The sequence below is a fragment of the Prinia subflava genome, chromosome 2 (assembly GCF_021018805.1).
Source record: "Prinia subflava isolate CZ2003 ecotype Zambia chromosome 2, Cam_Psub_1.2, whole genome shotgun sequence".
Classification (NCBI taxonomy): Eukaryota; Metazoa; Chordata; class Aves; order Passeriformes; family Cisticolidae; genus Prinia; species Prinia subflava.
Genome location: NC_086248.1, coordinates 51473562 through 51494463, shown reverse-complemented (window position 1 = coordinate 51494463; position 20902 = coordinate 51473562). Strand labels below are relative to the sequence as shown.

Here is a 20902-nt window from a genome sequence, read left to right as displayed (position 1 = left end):
ACATAATTGAACAATGGAGCCAACCCTTACTGTCTATACATGATGAAATCTTTAATCTTATTATTTTTTTTTCTGTTATCTCTGTATAGAGCTGTTAACTGAATTGGAAAAAAAAAATTATGGTCTCAACTGTTTTATCAGCTCATGAGTGAAATCTTGGCTGTGTTGATGTTCATGGCAAAATTCCCATTCACTCCACTGAAGCCAAAATTTCGCTTCATGTCTCTAACAGAATAATAAAATTCAGTTCATTTCAGTTATCAAAAAGAACCATGATTAATAGGTATCAAGTAGGATATTTTGTCCAAAGATTAATTTACATCAACTAAAGCATGAAAAGTAGCACATGAAGCAGGAAGAATCAGAAAACTGGCAGCTACATTTAGAGCCATTGGTTTTCAGATATCAAAATTTCTGCTGTGTTCAACAACGTGAACTTCTATATCCTTAATGGAAAGGAAAGAATGAGGTAATTGTTAAGGGTGCTACTTCTCTCACCTTTGTCACAAATTAAGGGCCCCATTCATTTACAGAAGAACATCAAGGGAATTTCTTTTAAGTACCTAGTGCTCATTTTTCACCAGTTAGGATTTTCTTCCCCCTTAACCATAATCTTCCCCAGCAAAACTGATTGAAAAATGCATTTTTCATGAACATTCTTTGAAGTTAGATCAATTTTTCCATTTCATTTTATTTTCTATATTTCTTTTGCTTAAAAAAATTCCTTTGATTTCTTAGTTGAAAGGTTTTTATAACAAGGACATGTAGGCTACTTTCAAGCACCTGGCTTAGGCTGTATCCCATCCTGCTGGTTACCACCAACCTATTTCACAGAAACGTGGAAGTATGAACAGAAATTCAGCTTTAGTCATTCTTATGATATCATCCCTTTATTATTTTTTTATTAAACCTCCCTCTGGTTTTCTGAGATCATAACCAATACTGTCAGCAAGTAAGGTAGTGATTCAAGTGAAAAAACAAAAACAATAACAAAAACAAAAACAAAAACAAAAACCAGAAAAATCTTCCAGTGACTAAGGAAAACTGGTTCAGTGATGTTCCTGCCTTTAGTAGATGTGCACTAAACTGAAAAACTACAGAGAAGTAATAAGATCTCTTCCAAAAAATGAGCATGTTGTGCTGTAGTTGCCATGCTTTCTCATCTATCTTCCTCCTCTCTGCAGGCCCCACACGCAAAATATTGCATGCTACTAGCTAACTCCTAATATGATAAGGTTTTATTTATTTCTGCTTATTCTGTTGTCACAAAAAATTGCTCTAGGCTGCATGTGTATTCCTCTGACTGGCAATAAAAAAGGGTAATGTTCACTGGTTTTGCTTAAGGATACAGTATTTTTTGCACAGCTGCAAAAATAATAGAAGTAGCCAGGCAGCGCTCTAAATTGACTGGCTCATTATCCAAAATATATTGTGGTAGTAGCATGCACAGTTCAAGCAGCATTTTACCATTCCTCATGTGAATCATGCAGCACACAGACACTATACTCTACATTAAGCTTTCTCCAATTATTTTGTCTTATTCAAATACACATCCCTCATCTAGAAAAACAAGAATAATGAGCCATACAGAGTGACAAGCCATCATAAAAGAGAAGAAGATGGAATGATGCTTTCAGTCGGTAGTACATTCTGTGCATAGCATAAATCAGACTTGAAGGAGCTGGAAAGAGACAGAAAAGAGCAAAATTAAGATGGAGAAAGATTACATATTGTGCTGATTTCTCCAAGTATGGATGATAGTAACAGGAACCTTGAGGCACAATTAATGCATGAAATTTAGGCATTCATGATTTCTCTTTCAAAAGTTAGGTCTCTAGGACTTTGTGACCAAAGTCCTAGAAAATGGTCAGCTTTACCTTCCAGCATCAGTTTATGCCTTCTTTCAACATGTGTGGGATAGAGAAGCTGTCACAGAAATGTGTAAATGTTGTCAATTCCAAAAGGGCAAGAGACAGCAAACCTTTGCATGAGAAAGACACTTCCTAAATTTCCCAAGAGCAAATCTGACTGCCAGTATACAAAAAAATTTAACTCTTTCTGATAATTCAAAGCACTGTGATCAAGGAGTCAAAAGAATTAAAATAGACCCGGGTGTTGGTAAAGTGATATAAATCCCATCACTTCCAGGGCATCTCCAGAAAACAGTAAATGGAAATGTAAGATGCTGAAATATTCCAGCATTTTTTCACATTTAATTGCCATTTTTAAATGAAAGAAATATTAATGATTATTTTTATTTCTATAAACCAAAAGAGTATTTTCATATTTCAAAAATGCTTTATAACTATGGAGTGTTACAAAAATCTCTTGCTCGGAATAGAGCCAGATCAAGGAAAACTTCAGATTTTCCTAGTTCTGCATAAAGTTTATTATTTCAATTCATACCTCCCATCCCCTATTTATTTCTGACAATAGAGGACATGGGCTGAGTTGGGGATGTCAAGAGAGAAAGTTTAGTGAGCCTTCTCTCCAATCAGTGTCAGGAGGTCTTGTTTTGTAAAGATTCCTGACACCTGTGTTTCCAGTGGACCAAACGGGATCCAGCAGTGACGTGATCCCTGGAGTTGCTCATTCTCACGAGTGCATGTCAGAGCACTCCCAGTGTGAAAAGTGAATCGAGAGCCTGAGCTGCCAGGGAGTTGGTCTCTCCAGGCTCCTTGGAGCTAATGAGCAAGAGACAGAGAATAAACTCTGCCTTGCTTCTGAGAGCAGCTCTAATTCAGGACCTCTGTGAGTCTCTGTAGTCTGCCCACAGTCAGATATTATGAGGACTTGTAAGTTAGTGAGATGCAGGCACTGGTTGCTTGTCAGTAGCAACATTCTAATTCTGATTTTCAGCATTAACACTCTGACACCTTGCTCTTAAATTAATTTACTAGTTTTTAGAAAGCAAAATGAAAATCATATTTGTGTGACAAGTTTCATCAAAATAAATTGACAGAAGAGTATATGGGATCACACTTAGACTTTTTCTCAATAAATGTGTTGTAGTGTAAAATATGTGTATAATCTGAGTGCAGCTAAAATCAATCAAAAGGAGAAAATGGGCAAGCCATGTACATTCAAGCTCCAAACTACATCTTTTTCTCAATTCAGAAAAAAACAATTTCTTTCTAGTACTCCTTGTAATGGTGCTGTATGGCTTAGAAACTGCTGTTCTGCCCACAGAGTAGGGAATAAACTGGCCAAGGCACAGCAGCATTTCTTTTCAATATATATAAATCATGACGCTTCCAAACTGAAAACAAACAAAACAACCCAAACGAAACAACCCAAAAAAAAAAAAAAAAAAAAAAAAAGGAGGGGGAGGGGATTTCAGAACTGTTTAGTTTTGGAAGTCAGCTATCTTATTCATAAAGCAAATGGTCATGGCAGTATGAGATTTCTTCTCAGCTGCAGATGCCACTGGTGATGAATCACAAGAATGAACCACAGCTTCATTATGCCATTTTTTAACAAGAGTCAAAGGATAAGAAAGTAGATTATCTGATTCTATAACTGCAAAGTGTATTATACAGCCTCTTAATTGAACATTTAATCCTAACAAAGGGATCAAAAAACCCCAAATTATTCTAAACAATTTAAAATTATTTAAAATACAGTCAAAAATTCTGTATTATATATAAGAAAACAATAAATACAGCCATATGCTAGTATGCTGTTGAAACTAGTAGTGCTATTTTGACCAGCTAAAGGCAGGCAGCTCTCTCAGAGGTAACAATCACTGAAATAGCCACAAGATGGAGCCCAAAGGATCTTCCAAATGGTAGTTAATGTTGTCATGCTACATCAGATTAAGTATTAAATAAAGTGATTTTACTGAAGAACACTTTACAGGAATCTTGAACTACAAACAAGATGTTTTTCGGTGTAAACCCTCTCCTGACTAAAGATGTTTTCAATTTAATAAATGGCTACCCATGCACTGGTGAGCTTTGATTTCCCATGCTAAAATAACAAGTCCCCAGCATTTTCAAGGAATATTGATGAACAGATAATTTATTTTAAATAAAGAAAATTATCTGAAAAGGCTGCATGAGTTAGTTGAAGTTTCTTTGACCTCTGTTTGCCTTGTCTCTAATATCTTAAGGGTATAAATAATTGACGTCCATTTTACAGGGTTATATTAGACTTAATGATCTGTACAACCTCTGCTTAGGGATGGACAGAACTTACTATGTTGCAGGTATTTCAGAGGGATAAAATATGACCCATTCAATATAAGAAGGTAGAGGAATGAATGTCTCAATCTCATGAATGTCTCTCACTGAATTCATAAATTGTAAGATTTTTTTTTAGATTCTCAGATTAATCTAATCATTAAGAAACTTTACCTCATGGGAAGTTAGATGTCTAAAGTTAGGCATCTACATTGAAACTGTTCACCCTAGTCTCAGTTTAGGGCTGATGGAGAGAAATAGGCATCTGAAAAGTGTTTCATCTGTCTTGTATCTGTGCCAGAATGCAATTACTTGGCCTTCTGGAGACATTTATATTTCTCAGTTATAACAAGGAACATAGTTTAGATTTAGTAACAAGAGCAGAAAACAAATGTCAATGAATACTAGGATTGTTTGTTGCTAATTAACAACTTTCCCTCTCTTAAGAATATGACATGGAAAGAGAAGTGAGAAGATGGAGCAAGTCATTTGTAGATCTTAATAACTGATTGAGTATCTCTCACTATCCTTAGATGGAGGATCTAATGCAAATATTTAGCCTAGACATTTTAACAGTAAGGTGAAATCTCCATGTTTGTCTACCCAACACCTTGGTGTACTCATAGTTAAAGCACATTAAACTAATGATGCTACCTTGCATTCATATATTTTCAAAAAATGATGATACTTTTATTCTTAGTAGGATTTAACGAAAGCCTTGACATTGGTTACAACTTAGTAATCTATTCAAGGTAAAATTGAGATTACATTCTTTTAGGTCTTATATAACAACAAACCTGCAAAATTTTTCATATTGATAGACCTGGCAGAGCATTTCAATTGCAGTTATGATTACAACTTGTGTTAATCATCCTTACTTGCATTAAAGTACAACAGTAATTTATTCAGCCCCTGCTACTCAAAACTGGAGTCAGTTTAACTACTGTTTTAATGATTATGAAACAGCTGTGATTTCTGAAGAAAGAGTGCTCTGTGTAATTGGTGGCCTGTGTTGTGACTGTAAGTTAGGTATAACACATATATATTGGCATCATGTCAGAAACACTCACACCTGTCAATCAGTGTAATATGCTTGAACACCTGCATATCCACATAGCATGTGTTTAATTGGCTAAAAATTTCCCCATGGGATAAACTATTACTTTATTGCACTGCACAAAGATGTGTGCAAATGAATGCTCAGAGGTATTCTATTCAGATGCAATTCCAGAATAAATACTTCTTCTAGTGTCAATCTAACTTTCTTTTTCTTATCTATGCAGACATCATACATGCAGACAGAAACGTGCTTTTACAAAGTCGTAATTAAATCAAAAGCAGTGATCAGCAGCATTTCATGAGGAACAAAGATGATTCAGTACATTATACCTCTAGAAGTTAGTCATTAGCCCTTTGCTTTAATCACCATGTTAATTTGAGTAGCACAATGGGAAAAGTATTTTTTTGCAAAAGCTAATTAATTTTTATAGTTCTCCACCCCTTATATCAACTAACCTCTCCTCCGAAATTATTCTTTTCTAGACTTCCATAATTTATTACTATTTCACATTTATTTAATAACATATGTAAATATATTTTCAGCCATTATTATGCTTTTAAAAATCCAGTCATAGATAAGAAGGACCCCAACTAAGAAGTCCCCTTTCAAAGTATTTGCATGGAATCTGGACCCAGGGGTTTAGTTTGCCATCTTTCACCAATAACAAGCATTATGACTGAAGATTCTACTATAACAAACATTAACACCAGCAAGAGGTGCTACTTCTGGCTCCAATTTTTAATATAAAGTGGCAAACATTTTTTGCATAAGCTAACATCTATATTCTGAAAAATTATTCTAACACCCTATAAACTTCAGTCTGCCTGATTTCACTCAGTTGCCCTTTGTGAGTCAATAATTCATGCTGCAATAAAGACAACCCAAGCACCACTATGTTTTGCCTTAGCTATATGCAAATGTAAAACTGATATTTCTAAAACTGAAAGCTTGTTAGCATACTCTCCCTCATCTGTATGTTCCCATCCCACAGTTTCAGGGAACAGCACATGAAAACGTCAGAAGCTGAGGATGATATTGAGAGGAAGCTCTTCAGGTCTTTCACCACACGTGCCTAAAGATGAAATGCATTAATGCAGCAGATGTACCTCATCTACATTTGACTGAAATTTTATTCTTTCCAGATCTGTCGATGGAAGATTTGTTCTCCTGGGATTTTAGGACTTATAGTGCTTTAAAGATATTAGTTTTCAGTGCCATCAGGCAAGATTGCTGTTTCAACAACTTACATTTCCCAGAGCATTTCTATTGTTTAAGTGACAAACTGGGAAACAGAGAAAGATTGGGATCATTACTGATGATTCCTAAAGGCATGCATCTCAGATGGAAGTTGAAGCAATTCCTCTTATTAAAAGTCATTTTAAAATGTTGGAAATGTCTGTACTTCTTTGCTATTTCTATTATATTTACATTATGACAAAGTTTCTCCCTTCCCTCCTCTCTCTATATTACTATTTGGTTTTCCTGTTATATAAAGTATTCCTGAACTACCAGTTAAAAACAAGTCTTAAAAAAACCAAGTTGTTCTAGACAACATCAACAAAATCCTCCAAATCTGAGAGTCAGCTCATTTTTCAATATGCAGCCCCAAGGTATAAAACAAACCAAGTAACAAGGATACAAACATGACAGCTCTAGGAAAGCAGAAGATATCTTGGTCCAGGCTGCTCTGGTAATGAAAATAAGGCAGTAAGGACTGTGAGAGCAATCTGTCAGCTTTTTTTTGGCTTAAAAAGCCGAACTATGGCTTGTTAGGAGGGTTTATCTTAACCTTTTATCCTTTTATCATCCTTCAGCCACTGCTGATAGAGTGATCCAAGGAGGTCTGTGGAGATGCACAGACGGAGAGAAGCATTCCTAGACTAAGAGTAGGGGTAAGAATATGAAGCTCTCTGCTTCCCTATAAATATTCCAGATAGCCTTAATCACTTAGCATTTCACACTTGTCATGTTAATGTGGTATAATACCTCCTTAATGTTTAGGAACCTGGACAAATATCCCGGGAAATACTAGGCTTAAAGCAAGCCAGAAATGTAAAATGGATGTTGTAGGGAATTAAGAGATCCTGTGAGAACAAGGCTCATACAGCATGCACTGTATTTTAATCATGTACCAAATTCCCCTATTTATGCCACCACCACACACTTCTTGCTTTCTTTAGACTCAGCCATGGGGTAACTCTTGGTCATACACTGTCAAGGCAATTTTTTGATGTAGAGCAGAGGTCAGGATGAGCACAAGCCATTCTCTTTTTAGGAATCCTGCTGCAGCTAATCTAGTTTTTGAGTTTTAGACATATTCTCAGTAGACTGGCTTTGCAACACAGTCTGCCAGCTGCTCATCTAGCCACAAGAACTTAAGTAAGACACAGGCAGATATGACAGATCAGGTCTGCCTATCTAAAAAGCTTATGCCAACATTTGACTTCCTCTTTGAATGACAAAGAGTACAGACAATAACTTCACAAATGTAGGGAATTGCTCCTTAACAGAGTGGCGAGTCCTAATAATCCCCTTTTTTCTGATCTTATTATCTGAGACATGTAAGGAATATATTTTATTCTGTTTGACTTCTTTATAATACAGTTGCTTCATAGTTTGAAAAACCTTGACCAATTAGACCAAAACTGTCTTATTTAAGTCATGCACAATGATATGGTCTCTTAAGTTCTTGAAACTTAAATTTGGAAGGAGTAATACCCACTAATTTGTCTTAAGGACAAATAGGGAGTTTGTCAGTAGTTCAGGGAGAATGAACTCATATTAAATATGGAAATCAAATTTTGCCTTTGTCATTATGTATAAACTGGAAGATATACATTTCAAATTTTGATAATTCCATTAGAAGATTCCTGTTGAGCTTCATCTCTCTCTTGGCCTGTAACAGTGTTACAGATTAGCATTGTGTGTGTGTTGTGTATTTAAGCAATGTCCAGTCCAAAACACGGTAAAGAATCTTTGTGCTCTCTTTATGGGAAATAAACCACCTTCTTACTTTGTCTAATGGAAAGTAAATTTATTTATAATACACCTGTAATTATCTAACTGGAAATAATTTTTGCCAGCTACAGCATGTGTTATTATTCCATTTTTCTTAACTAAAACAAGCACTTCTGACATTGCTTTTATTTCCTGCACAACATATTCTTTTCTTACAGAATGTGCATACTCACAAATGTATTTGCTGTCTGAATGGCAAATAACTCTTAGCCAGATGGAAAATAGAAGCCTTATAATCAAAAAGCACATTCTGCTTTTAGCCTTACCAATTTATGGTTCAATAAAAGGCAGGATTTCATTTCTGAACTTGCATCAGAATCTAATTTACAAAAATATGGCATATATAATAAGTATCCTTGCAACCTTCAGAATAGCAGGCAAGTCAAAAAATTGAAGTGAAAACCAGCAAGATATCTAATGAAGCCTGTTTTCCAAGTTTAATTTAGAAAGGCAGAAAAGTTCAATTCAAAAATTTCAATTTTTTGCTGAGAGTAGAACCAGATGATTTCATTGATTCAGTTCTTATGTAGTTTCAAATACTTAATCAAAAATCCAACTTTTTTCATTCAATTCAAATCTGACCTTGTTCCTCTTCTAGGACAGTTTAAGTGTTGAACAAATGAAGACAAAACACTTACTTAGGACTGAATTTTCTAACACTGTGAACAATAAGTACTTTTTTACCCAGTAGGTAGTCTTGCTAGCTAATGACATCAGAATAACTATTTGAAATGAGACCAAGAGTTGATTTAGCCCAACACCCTCTCGCAATAAATGGCCAAACCAAAAAAAGCTTGTTTGCTCTTTCATGAATCCCACATGAAGTATGTAGGATTCCCAGAGCTGCAGAACACAGTATTTAACTTCTCACCCTTTAGGCTAAATAACATATATCATTAAACATTTTGTAAAATCTGACCTGGACTCTTGCCATTTTTACTAAGTACAATAAAAATCAAGGTACCCACGTTATAGGCAATTGTGATACTGTAAAAATGAATCTAATGGTCTTGGGATTTCATTTTTTAACTTTCTGATTAGTCTTTAAGTCATTTGAGTTGCGTTTTTTATAAGATAATGACACATGAGAAGGATAACTAATATTGAATGGACTGAAATCACAGTTAACAAAACATAAAGGTTTATTTTTATTTTGAAATACCATTTCAAAATGTCACCTTGGTGTTTTCTTTTGGCTTTTTTTATAGAAAACATATCTATGTGTTTTAGAATAACCAACACTAGAGACTTTTAACTTTAGAATATCTTCATTGTTTCATCAAAATATCTGGTAGAAATATATTTGAGTGTTATGCCAGAAATAAGAAAGCTGGACTTTTAGGCAAAGCACAGATAGTAGTAATTTCAGTGTTCAGTCTTTCTTGATGTAGACATTACACAAGTTTGTCTAATTAATGCCTCCACAAAAAAGATGGGAAAGGACAACAGAGATACAGAGATATTTTCACTTCAGGGACCGGACTTTAGCTGTCTTCCTATTGTTTTACACATTCTCTGTGACTGATATTCACCAGCAGAAAAAGGGAAATAACTGTACTGGCTTCACTGGAAAGTTAAAGAGTAATGGTTTTGTTTAGATTTTAGGCAGATCTTTGAAAAGGATGTTATTACAAAAGTTTGTTTGTAAAATTCCTTAAGCAGAGTCAGTAGAGACTCTTTAAATTAACACTGTTCATATGTGGCCTAGCTCTGATTATTTTGGGTGATTACTGAGAGAATTATATGACACAATATTCTGCATTATTTATGTAAGTCATTAGACTAGCCCCTGGTGTAATGGTCAGGTTTGATTTAAATATTTGCTGTGAAATTCCTTTTTTGCAAATTGAAATTCATATTACCTGAGCATATCTCTCTATGTCTTTTGCCACAATTAAAAAGTAATTCCCTTTACAAATTTTTGACATATTTCATAGAAACTCAATTGCAATAGAATTTTCTGGAGCCTATGATGTTTAGGGAACTACTTTTTCATTTGTTTTGGGGTGTTAAATGAGCCTAAATCTACAAAAAGATTTCTTACACTCATAAAAATAACAAATGTGGTTTTGTCATAAGACCTTCTTTTCCCTTTGATTTCTTATTTCTGATTCCTTAGTTCAGAGCAAAAATATACATTTACTTTGTATCTTTAGTCTTTTTTACCACAAAAATGTTCTGGGGTTTGGTTGTTTGTTTTTTTTTTCTGCTTTGTTCTGTATCCCATCTCCAGTTGGATAACAACTTGGATTAGAGATTGGATTTAAAATGGGAGTGGATTTCATACTGCAGGAAAAACAAGTGAAACAGAAACCCACACGCAGAGCAGTTTTTGTCCCAGGTGGGAGCTGGGGAGCTCAGGAGCTCGGTGAATCACAGCCTGGGAGCTCACAGCAGAAGTTTTATTGCTTGTGCTGCTGGGGCTGCAGAGGCAGCTCATCCCCTGCCCTGCCACATCTCTCTGTGGGATTTCTCTCTCACATGCACAGAGGAGTTGCAGGTGGTAGAGCCTTTTCCCTCTTGAAAACAACAGCTGGGTAGCAAAAGTCAAGAAGAAAAATCCAGCTGGAGGGCTTGGTCTTGACATTTCGCTTCCTCCTGTAGAACCAATAATGACATTGGGTACAGCTGCCAAGGTCTCTCTCTACCTCAGGAACATTGTCTTAACATCCATGCAAAATATTCACTTAGTTTTCAGTTTTATCTCATCTAGGATTTTTTCTGAAAAAATGCAGAAAATGAAAGGGCACAAAGTTTAGAAGTTGCAACATGAAATCCTTTTGTTTGGAAGTGGCCTAATGAAGTTATTGAACACTTTTACATATCTTTCTGCTTCTTGGAGTATCACTGAATCCACCTAAAATTCATTTGCCTCATAGAGCAGGTGCAATTGTCAGGGACTCTCATCTTTAGACTGCCCCAGGTGTTGTTTCCTCACTCAAGCTAAAATCATTTTTCTGTCTTTGTCTAGTAGAGAGCTCATGGTCTGAATTTGCCCTGTCTCTTAGTGGGCACAAAGTAAGGTGAGCTCCTTACTTAGCCAGGTAATTTCCCCAGGTTTGGTATATGGTCAGCATTTACTGGGGGTGGCTCAGCACTCAGAGAAGGTGCAGAGCATTCCAGGGATGTTTGTACCAAATTTTGGCTAAATGAGGAATTCAGGGTGCCTGTGTTCCTTAGCTGAGTGTCCTATTTATGCATCTGGGGTGGACAGTGTAGGTAAGACAATGTAACAGCTGCACACTTCACAGATTTCACTGAAATTTTGTGTGTGTAAAATGTCACTGAGAAATCATCTAAATTGTGCAACACAGCTACAAAAATATTAAAATGTGCCTTTTTTGTTTACTTCTAGCTACCTCAGATAACCCTCCTGAACAGAGTAAGTACCAAGATAATATAGACTATTGTTATTTTAACTTTCAGAAGGAAAGTATTGCCTTATTTTTACAAAGTTTTAGCAGCTAAGGTGGAATTCATCAGCACAAACTCACACTACATTTTGACTTAGGAAGCTGGTTTTCAATAACTCGCTCTGTAATGCAGGACCAGGTGTGTTTCACAGGTTCCAGTTTGCATGGAAACTATTTTCCAGTTCAGCTGGACCCACCTATGTCTTTTGTCTCCATGGCAGCTTCGCACTGGGAAACAATCACCGGGCCACAGATGGGGAAGGGTCTGTGCAATTCTCTGGCCAGGCCTCTGGTTCAAGTTTGAGAGATTTCCTGCTATATTGCAATGCTCACCTGCTGCACAGCTTAGACATCAGAGTTACAAATCTGAATTAAACACATTTCTAAAATTCCCCTGAATTATTTTCTGTCTTATAATGTTGGGATTTGAATAGCACACTGTTTTTAAATAGCACAAAATTGCATACATGTCCTATTATAATACAGACTAATATCCATTATTGTCAGTGTTTCACGTTATGGTATCCCTATATTAGCTAACATGAAAAAAAATTAGCTCTAGTCCAGCCAAATCCATGACACAGAGGAACATGGAGAGCTTGATGAGAACATGCAGGATACTGAACATTTATCTGCCATTCTGTGCGAGAAAACCCCACTTCAGTTCTAATAAAAACTGCCATCATTTCTATATTAAACATCAAGGAGAAATTTTCTATACAGAAGATCAGTGATAGGAATCACAATTCATCTTAGAAGCAATTAACAGTTCTAGAAATTCTATGATATTTCTAAAATTATGTGGAAAATAATTAAATCACATTAAAAAATAAAAAAGACCTTTCATTATTTTAGTTTTATAGGGGGAAAGTAGTTAAACATAGTTTCTTAGAAATATAGCTATCAAAAAATTCTTCTCAAGTCTAGTGGGAATCTGTAATGTAAAGTCATCTTTACAACTGTAATGAGAATCTCTTTTTTAAAAAAATCTTCCAAAAATTAAAAAGCCTTCTAATATAGGGGTTCTTATTTTCAGAGCATGAACGTGTTAAACGTGAAAAAGCTGTCTCTCAGACCAAGCCAGGTAGGTTTGGTAAAGCAACCTCCACTTACACCCAGCTCCACTTAATGAGGATATGAGTGGTCTGCAAAACTTGGAGACTTCCTTGAGGCAGGCACGGGTGTTTTGCCTTATGCCATTGGTTTTTTTCAGTGTCTTGGAGAGGAACAAAAATGAGAGTGAAATTTAAATAAAAGGATTCGGCTGTCACAGTTTTTGACTGTTCTTGAGACTTTTCTCACTGGTGTAGTGAAAAGTATTAGCAAAACCCATTACCCAGAGTGTGAGGGAGGAGTGCTTTACTTCCCTGCACTGCATCAAAGAGGTGTACTGGGAATTAATCCGTCTCAACTTTTCAGGAAATTAGTTATTACATTAAGTGCGTGTGGTCCCCCCAAAAAAGGAGAAGCTACAATCTCAGAGAGTACTCACTCAGCAGTAGAGTCAGCCTCCAGGTCCTGAAACTCAAAAGTAACAGGAGCTGAACTAAGAATGGCAATCCTGGAGTGGCTGTGCGCTCGGGTAAAACTGTAATAACTGGCTGCAGTGAGCAGGACAAAGGGTTCCCCTTTCAAACCACGGCTCTGTCCTAATCATGTTTTCTGAGGAGAAGGGCACTCAAGCATCCACAGCAGGGTCTGGTGTGAATTAACGAGAGGGTAACCTCACAGAAAACTCAGCTATTGATGCTCAGCTTATATCACTCCTGAGCAGTTTTCCAGTCCCCACTCCTGAAGCAGTGGGGACTGGAAAGCAAGTACGCATATCCCATTGACCTTTGCTAGCAGTGCTGCTGTTTGAACTTCACATTGAAAAGAAGTGCTCATAAATAAGTGATTAAATAAAGCATTTAAACCTTATGTATTCAATGATAGGCAAGCAGGCTTTATTTCATTACTTTTTTTCCCTTTTTTTTTAAGAAATCAATTTCTCCTATGTATTTCGTATTTTTCTCATTCATTTTTCTAATATAAAATATTCTACCTTGTAAGTTATGCATTTTCATAGACATTTTGAGGTTTCCTGGAAGCCTCGAGGACCTGATTTAGTGAAGATGTATTGGTTTTGAGTCAATAGTGGAAAAATGTTTCTCTCTTTTTCTTTCTAGGACACAGAGGCCAGGCTTTTTATTTAACTCCTTGATCACTTTTTGTGTATTAACAGCTAGCAGAATGCTTCAGGCATTAGGTGAGCTCAGCCAAGGCAGGAATATCTTAGTGAAGGAGCCAAGCTAGGTGGCCACAGTGGTGGCCAGAAAGTGGATTGCCTGGGTGGCATGACCACTCACCTTTCCTGCTAAATGTAATCAGTCCTACTGAACAAGTAGCCCAGTCTCATCCACATAGCAGCAGGAAAACAATTTTCCTTGGTAAGGCATTTTCAAACATCAGAGCATTGTGTCACAAACCAGTATATTAGACAGATGAGGATTTTACTCTAGCATAATACAGTACATTCCAGACCTCAAGCCCTTGGAATTTAAATGCTTGAAGGGAAAAAAAATAGGAAAAGGCTTGCTAAATTTTCTTTAGCATAAAATCTCTATTCTCAGGTGAATAATGGTTGCTTTGGAGAACAGTGGCTGTTTTGAGTTTCACTTGAGGACTGGAAGCATTAATCTGCAGGCACTGGTGGTAATAGTGCTTCTGCCTGCTGTGTGCCAATGAGTGCTCTTGAGTTAGCAGCTTGAATTATAAAAGCTTCATTCTGTACAAAACAGTGGCCTCCTTTTTCACCTTGATCCAGTGCAGCTTCAAACCATTTTTCCTGTGCCTCCTGCCATCAGACATAGAAGTATCACATGACTGAAATGCTACAGAATTTCAGAAAATATATTGATCCCGTAGGGAAGAGTTTAAATTAAAGAGAGTTTTGTGTATGACAGTGAAAGCAAGTAAAGGGGATCCATTCCTGATGTAAGTCTACTGAAACTGCCTGCAATACACGGGGAAATATTTACAGCCTTATTTTTCCATTTATATTAGGTACATCAGGGAAAAAAATAATATTAATGCTTGAAGTGCTGCAAAACTGGAGCTCTGCAGAGCAAATAAATTCTCTTCAATGAAAGATTTCAGAACCTTAAACTTTGGGCTTACTCAAAATCAAGATTTTTTATTAATTTGCATAAATTTTTTCTTTACTCGTTATAGTTTTATGAAGTCCTCAAAATTGTTTAATTTTTTTTATTTGCAAGACTCCTCATGATATGGTAAACAAAAATACATGAAAAATTAGAAATATTACTTCTGTTCTTGTCAAAATAATATGTATTATACCCATCATAAGTTTTTCTCTGCTTTTCTTCATACTGAATGTGGTGAAGAATTTTATGAAGCTTCCTGATGTCTTGAAGTGTATTCCCTTATAGAGGCTGTTCTGCTTAAGTCTGGATATTCTGCTCCTTCAGTTTCCCTTTGGCTACAACCAGTGGCTAGGAAGTGAGAGAAAAAGCTGAGCAGCCACCACCTGTAATTCTGCCAGGGAATGCATCAGGGTGTTCTCCAGTGGAATCAGCAGTCTAATATTTGCTGTGGGGTTAGGTTGCAGAATAGACAGGTAAATGAGCACCAGAGAATTACTGTGTTTATTCTCAGATGAATGCAAATCCACAGGCCTGTCCAATTTTCAAGAATAAAATCATTCTGAGAAGAAATATTACCCCTACTTTCAAATGAATCAGGTACACCATCCACTCACAAACTTATTTCCTTACTTATTTCCTCACAGACTTATTATCCCAGAGTTATGAAGCAAATATTGCTGTACATTCTCAACAGAAGGAAAGGAAAAATATCTTATTTGGTGTTTAAAAGTGTCAGGATAATACCCAAAGAAAGAGAAGCCTTTTCATTTTTACTTGTCATTGATCCAGTGCATGTTACAGTACCTTTGCATAATGTCAGCAACCCGGGTTTTCTTCTGTAATGGTACATAGAAAGTTTAGTATCCCAATCTAAATTAGTGAAATGCACTATTACGTGTTAAAACTCCTCTAATAGCAGGAAAAAAAAGACACTTCTTCTCAATAAGTTGCATCTTCCAACTCCTGGTTGTGTTATAAAATATTTCTAGCTTCACAAACATTCACAACATGGAGAAGAGATTTTTCATTCACTGTTTTCATAAGAAACTGATAGTAACAGTAGCTGAGTAGGGGAATAAAAATGTCCTAAACTTAATACAAACTAAGAGAAATTAAATTGTCACATACTGGAAAATATATGAATAGTATAGCAATGCAGAGCTACATTTAAATTCTAAATAATAGAAAATATCAGTAACCATAGAGCTTTATCCATCCATATATTTGACTATGTCAATACTGATTTTCTTCCAGAAATAGACCAAACAAGCAAAAGAGGGAGATCAAGACATATCTGCCCAACCTGATCTCCACCCAGTCATTTTTGTCTTTGTCCTGATGCCTTCCAGAGGTCTTAGTGGAAAGGAAGGGGCCAGAGGCTGGAGGCTTTCAGCAAGAGGAATAGCAAATACAGTCTGAATGTGTCTTAAGAATATTTAAGAAGAATTTCGTAACGTATGTGACTGTTGAAAGGTGGAGATTAGGAGAGGGGCTTGAATTCAATGATGGAAAAAGACATAAAATGGAGTAGAGCTATAAAAGGCTGAGGTAGGGTGAATTTAAAATCGACCAAACCAGGCAGAGTAGAAACCTCAACACAAACATCCCAGTTTCCACATGACTGGGATATTGGGAAGGTAAAACAAACCCCACTTGATTAGAAAGTGTAGTCCCACCAACTTACTCAGAGAAGAGGAGGTTCAGGTCTGGTGGCTGATGTCGACATGGGTCCACATCATCTGATAACTGTGCTGAGCAAATCCACAGACAGCTCTGGAGCACGTGGGCTTGGGCGGTTTTTCCCATGAGATTAGCAGAAGTTGAAGGGTGCTCCAAGGTCTTGTGACAGATGTCCTGCTAGGTCTAGGAAGGCTTGTCCAGTAGCAGGTGGTGTGGACTGGCATTCAGAGTGTCCCCTGTGTCCCTCTGTGAGCAGCTTGGGCGCCTCCTTATCTTTTTCATCTTCCGAGTGTTAACGCACGCAAATACCTCCACCCATGTTTGAGGTTAGGCAGTATCTAAAGAGAAGTTCTCAGTGTTGTTTAATACCAAACTTAGACACTCAGGAAGGTGCTGCTGCCAAAGGTGAAAGGGATGCAGGAATGGGGTGGTTTCCACCCGAGTGCCTGCCTGGAAGACGCTGGAGGGTACGCGGCTGTTTCCCGGCAGGTGCGACGCTAGGCCCAGTAATTTACTTTTTCCATGAGTATGATCTCACCATGCAGTCAGAACTCATAATGCCTGCATGCTGTTTTACAGTGCAGAAATGGGATAGTGAGTCTGAGGATATGCCTTTATTTTGTCATTGTGAACCATATGCATAATATCACCTATAGAAATATTTTTCCAATTATATGAACCTGTGCTAACACACTGTGATTTTAATGCTGCTTTCATGATACAGAGGAGAAAATGAAACAACAAAAGACAACTCCCACTGAGAAGTCAGGTAAGAATAAGTGATTCTCTCCTGATTTGTGGAGGGGGATGGGAGGGTATTAAACAATATTCAGCACTCATCTGGTGTTGTATATTTGCAATGCAATATTTCATTACAGTATTTTGAAATATGTAACTGATAACAAAGTAAAACCAGCAGAGCGGCAATTGCAGCTTTTGTTCTACTAAGAATTGTCTTTGTAATGATGAAGACGTGTGGAGGCCTTTCAGCTCCTTAGCTGCTTTTTCCAGCCTCTCATTAGCCAGAGCTGGGGTGATGAAATGAGGTGTAGCTGTAAATCAGACCTCTGAAAGGATCCCAAATATCAAGATACATTGGATGGATTAGGACTTTGGACCAGTCTTATGGAGAAAATGTTTTTGGGACTAAATTCTAAATCTTAGGGTCTTATTTTTAATGTTTTTTACTGTAATGCTGACAGGAAAAAAAATCAAGTAATAATGAGTGTTCTGGAAGCTGTGAAGGGTCAGCCAAGGAATTAGAACACTCTCATCATCACTGGCAGTCAACAAAAAGCTGTCTAAACTTTAGGGGTTTGAATGCTGGGCATCCTTGCACAAGTAGGGGAAGCTAAGAACAAGTGAGAACTGATTCCAATAAAATGCTTGAATGTTAAAAAGAAAGGGGAAAAAAAGGACTATATTTTCTCTTCTTTCTGTATCTAACTTTTACAATTTAACCTCTTTTGTCTTCTGTAGCCCAGGCAAAACCAGCAAGTATGTGATTCTTACGTTAATCAGAAAAAATCCTGTAAAATTTTTGGATATGTGTGTCTTTTTTTACTATTACATAAGGAAACATGCCCTTGGCAATTTCTAGTTTTGCTTAAAGTTATCGTGTCTTTATCACCATGTCTTCCATTCCTCTCATTTAACATACTGTCTTGTCATTGCTGTTTTAAAAGTCCATTTGGCATAATCAATTGCTTCAGTGAGGAGTGAATTCATTTTAGGCTTCCCATATTAAAAGTCACAACAAAAATTCTTGCAGGAGTTACAAGCCTTTTAAAAACCACTAGTAAAAATTATCTAGGTTGAATAAGTGATCCTTCTAAGTTAAAAAAAGAAAAATGGGAGTTAATTTAATATAACTGTATCCTGAATTCTTCTCAGTCAAAAAGAACTCAAGGGTTCTTAACCTTAACTTACCACGCAGTCTGCTTGTTGATTTTCTATACCTTTCACACCTTCAGAATGCAGATTACACTACAATAATACAAATTAAAACTGTCAATTAATTCCCCAGATAATTTAATGATCAAAAAAAGTCCAGATATGGGAAGTTAATCACTCTTCACTGTACCAATTTTTCATTCATGCTTCACAGAAGTGTTTCCCATTTGAAATTTCGTATGATGTTTTCATCTCAGCATTTCTCAACTTGTCTCCCCACCTGAAATCACAGTTACTAGGAGTTCAATTATTCATCTGAGTAGCAGAAAGGCTGAGGCATGTTGCCCTTTTTTCAGAGGCCGTTCACATTTTCAGCACTCTCCCTTTACAGTATGTTTTTGAGTGCTCATTTCTCAAAAGGAAAGTGATGTGTAGTCCTTAAGCTGAAGTAAACATCACCAGGAAACAAGGCCAGCAGAGCTGTCCATTGATTCCACAGCCTTAAAATGTATTTTGGCCCCAGTTTGCATTGCATGGTTGCTGCTGTGCTATCAGATCTGTGGGGTGGGTTTTTTCTGACTTTTCTTTGCTAGACCTATTTGAAATTAAAAAAGCTTCTTCAGCTTTTATATTTCCAGCAACATAACATAAATTATATATTTTTTAGTTATAATTATGAAGTAGAAGGATGGGAGGAGGGCTAGGGAAGTGGGCATGTGGAGATGAGATGCATTTTCCATATCTAAATATAATTTATTCATATGTAATAATATGTGTCCAAGACTTTGGGGATTCAGCTCAAGTATATCTGAATCAAGAACAAAGGATGAGTGAATGGATGCAGAGTTTACTCTACACTCTCCTTTCCAAAAATAAAAATTGAAAATAGAGAAAAATTACATTTAAGAAATTATAGGACACCTTACTAACTTCTTCCTTAAGATGCATGCATGACTCTTAGTAGCATTAATAGTAGCTACATTTGTGAATATATGTCCAGTACTAAGTAACTTTCTTATTTTGTGGCAGATCCCTCAGTAGATAGTCTTTTAATAAACATTCATTTGTGGGGTTTTTTTTCAAAATAAGAGCATGAACAAAGAGAAAGGAAATGTTTAATCCTGAAAAACATATGTGCAACCCTTCTTACTAAAAAAAACCAACAAACAAATGAAACAAAACAAAAAACGGTGCAAAATATAACTTAGGAAACATTATGGCAATTTTTTTATGCTGTTGTTTTTTGTCTAGAGCATGAAGCAGTCAGACATGAAAAAGATATTCCCCTTACAAAACCAGGTAAGCACCCCTGCATTTTATTTTGCATATTTATTTTGAAAATGTTATTTAAAGAAAGAGTGAAATACAATTGCATATGACAAATGTCAAAACCATGACCCTGTGATCTATTTTGATGTATAGAATGGTCCTGACATGTCCTATCACAAAGTAAATAACACAGTACATACTTATAATGCTGGTCATCATTTTAAGATATAGATATATGTATATATCAAAGGTCAAATTTCTGCTTCTGTAATTCCATTGATTCCATGTCAAAGGCATATGTCAGCAAAGAATTTGAACTGCTTTCTGCAACTGCTTACTTTAAATGACTCCATCTTGCTAATTGTTTGTGGGGATCTGCCTTTTATTTGGACTTCACAAAAGAGTTAGCCTCCCAGGATGAGCAGCACTTTAATTTTCATCCATTGCAGGTATCATATGATATATTATTCAGATCTTGATCTGGCACTTTCCATCATCTATGGTAAATGTCTCTGAAATCATAGCTCATGCACAGTCTCACTTGTACAAGACAGAGCAAAATTGATGCTGGTATAGGAAGGAGCATTGTTCAGTTTCACTGTGGACTATCATCAGGAGTTTAAAATTGTCTGCTCCATGTTTCTTCATGAAAGGAAATAAGTGAAGAATTAATATTTTTACTATTAATATTAGTCATCCTTAACTCTAGCAGAAATTTGCAGTCTGTAAATGAGAACATCTCTACTACTAACATTCATTATTAGATTGTTATTAATTACTGTGAGATTAGTTAAAAAAATGTGTTCTGATATGCAGAAACATATAGAACAAATAAAGCCATTCTCTGTACAACCATATCATGCTGAACCTGACTATTTTGACCATTTTTCTTTCCTCTTTTTACATCCCAGTCAAACCAAAAAACACTGCAAGTACGTGCAATGATTTACCTTTTATGGAATACAAACCTTCTTTTCAGATACGTGCTCTCTCAATTTGCATGTTTGCAATTTTGTCATGTTACATAATGCTATTTTCTTGCTTATATTACAGATACTCTTGTATTCTGTCTGCTTACTAACAGCCAAACACAACAAAATCAAGCACATTTATAATGCAATATTGTGAAGCTGCAAGATTCAAACTGTTTGCAATTTTTACTCCCTAGAAAATAAAGTAAATTACACTGGTAGCAAAACTGATATTCTGGTGTTTTTAGATGAGTGTAGATGCATAATTTAT

At 36.3% G+C, this 20902-nt stretch overlaps 1 protein-coding gene across 16 annotated transcripts in view; it reads left to right on the top strand.

The window, feature by feature from the left end:
• Positions 1 to 20902, top strand: part of TRDN (triadin) — a 235493-nt gene that overhangs the window by 184031 nt on the left and 30560 nt on the right. For 12 of the 16 annotated variants that reach the window (XM_063389925.1, XM_063389928.1, XM_063389922.1 and 9 more), the window contains 6 exons: positions 11615 to 11641; positions 12709 to 12756; positions 17223 to 17267; positions 17978 to 17995; positions 19643 to 19690; positions 20572 to 20592. In XM_063389925.1, coding sequence (XP_063245995.1) covers positions 11615 to 11641; positions 12709 to 12756; positions 17223 to 17267; positions 17978 to 17995; positions 19643 to 19690; positions 20572 to 20592 — 207 coding nt within the window. The remainder of the gene's footprint in view (positions 1 to 11614; positions 11642 to 12708; positions 12757 to 17222; positions 17268 to 17977; positions 17996 to 19642; positions 19691 to 20571; positions 20593 to 20902) is intronic. The other 4 variants (XM_063389921.1, XM_063389915.1, XM_063389916.1 and 1 more) reach the window with 3 other exon arrangements.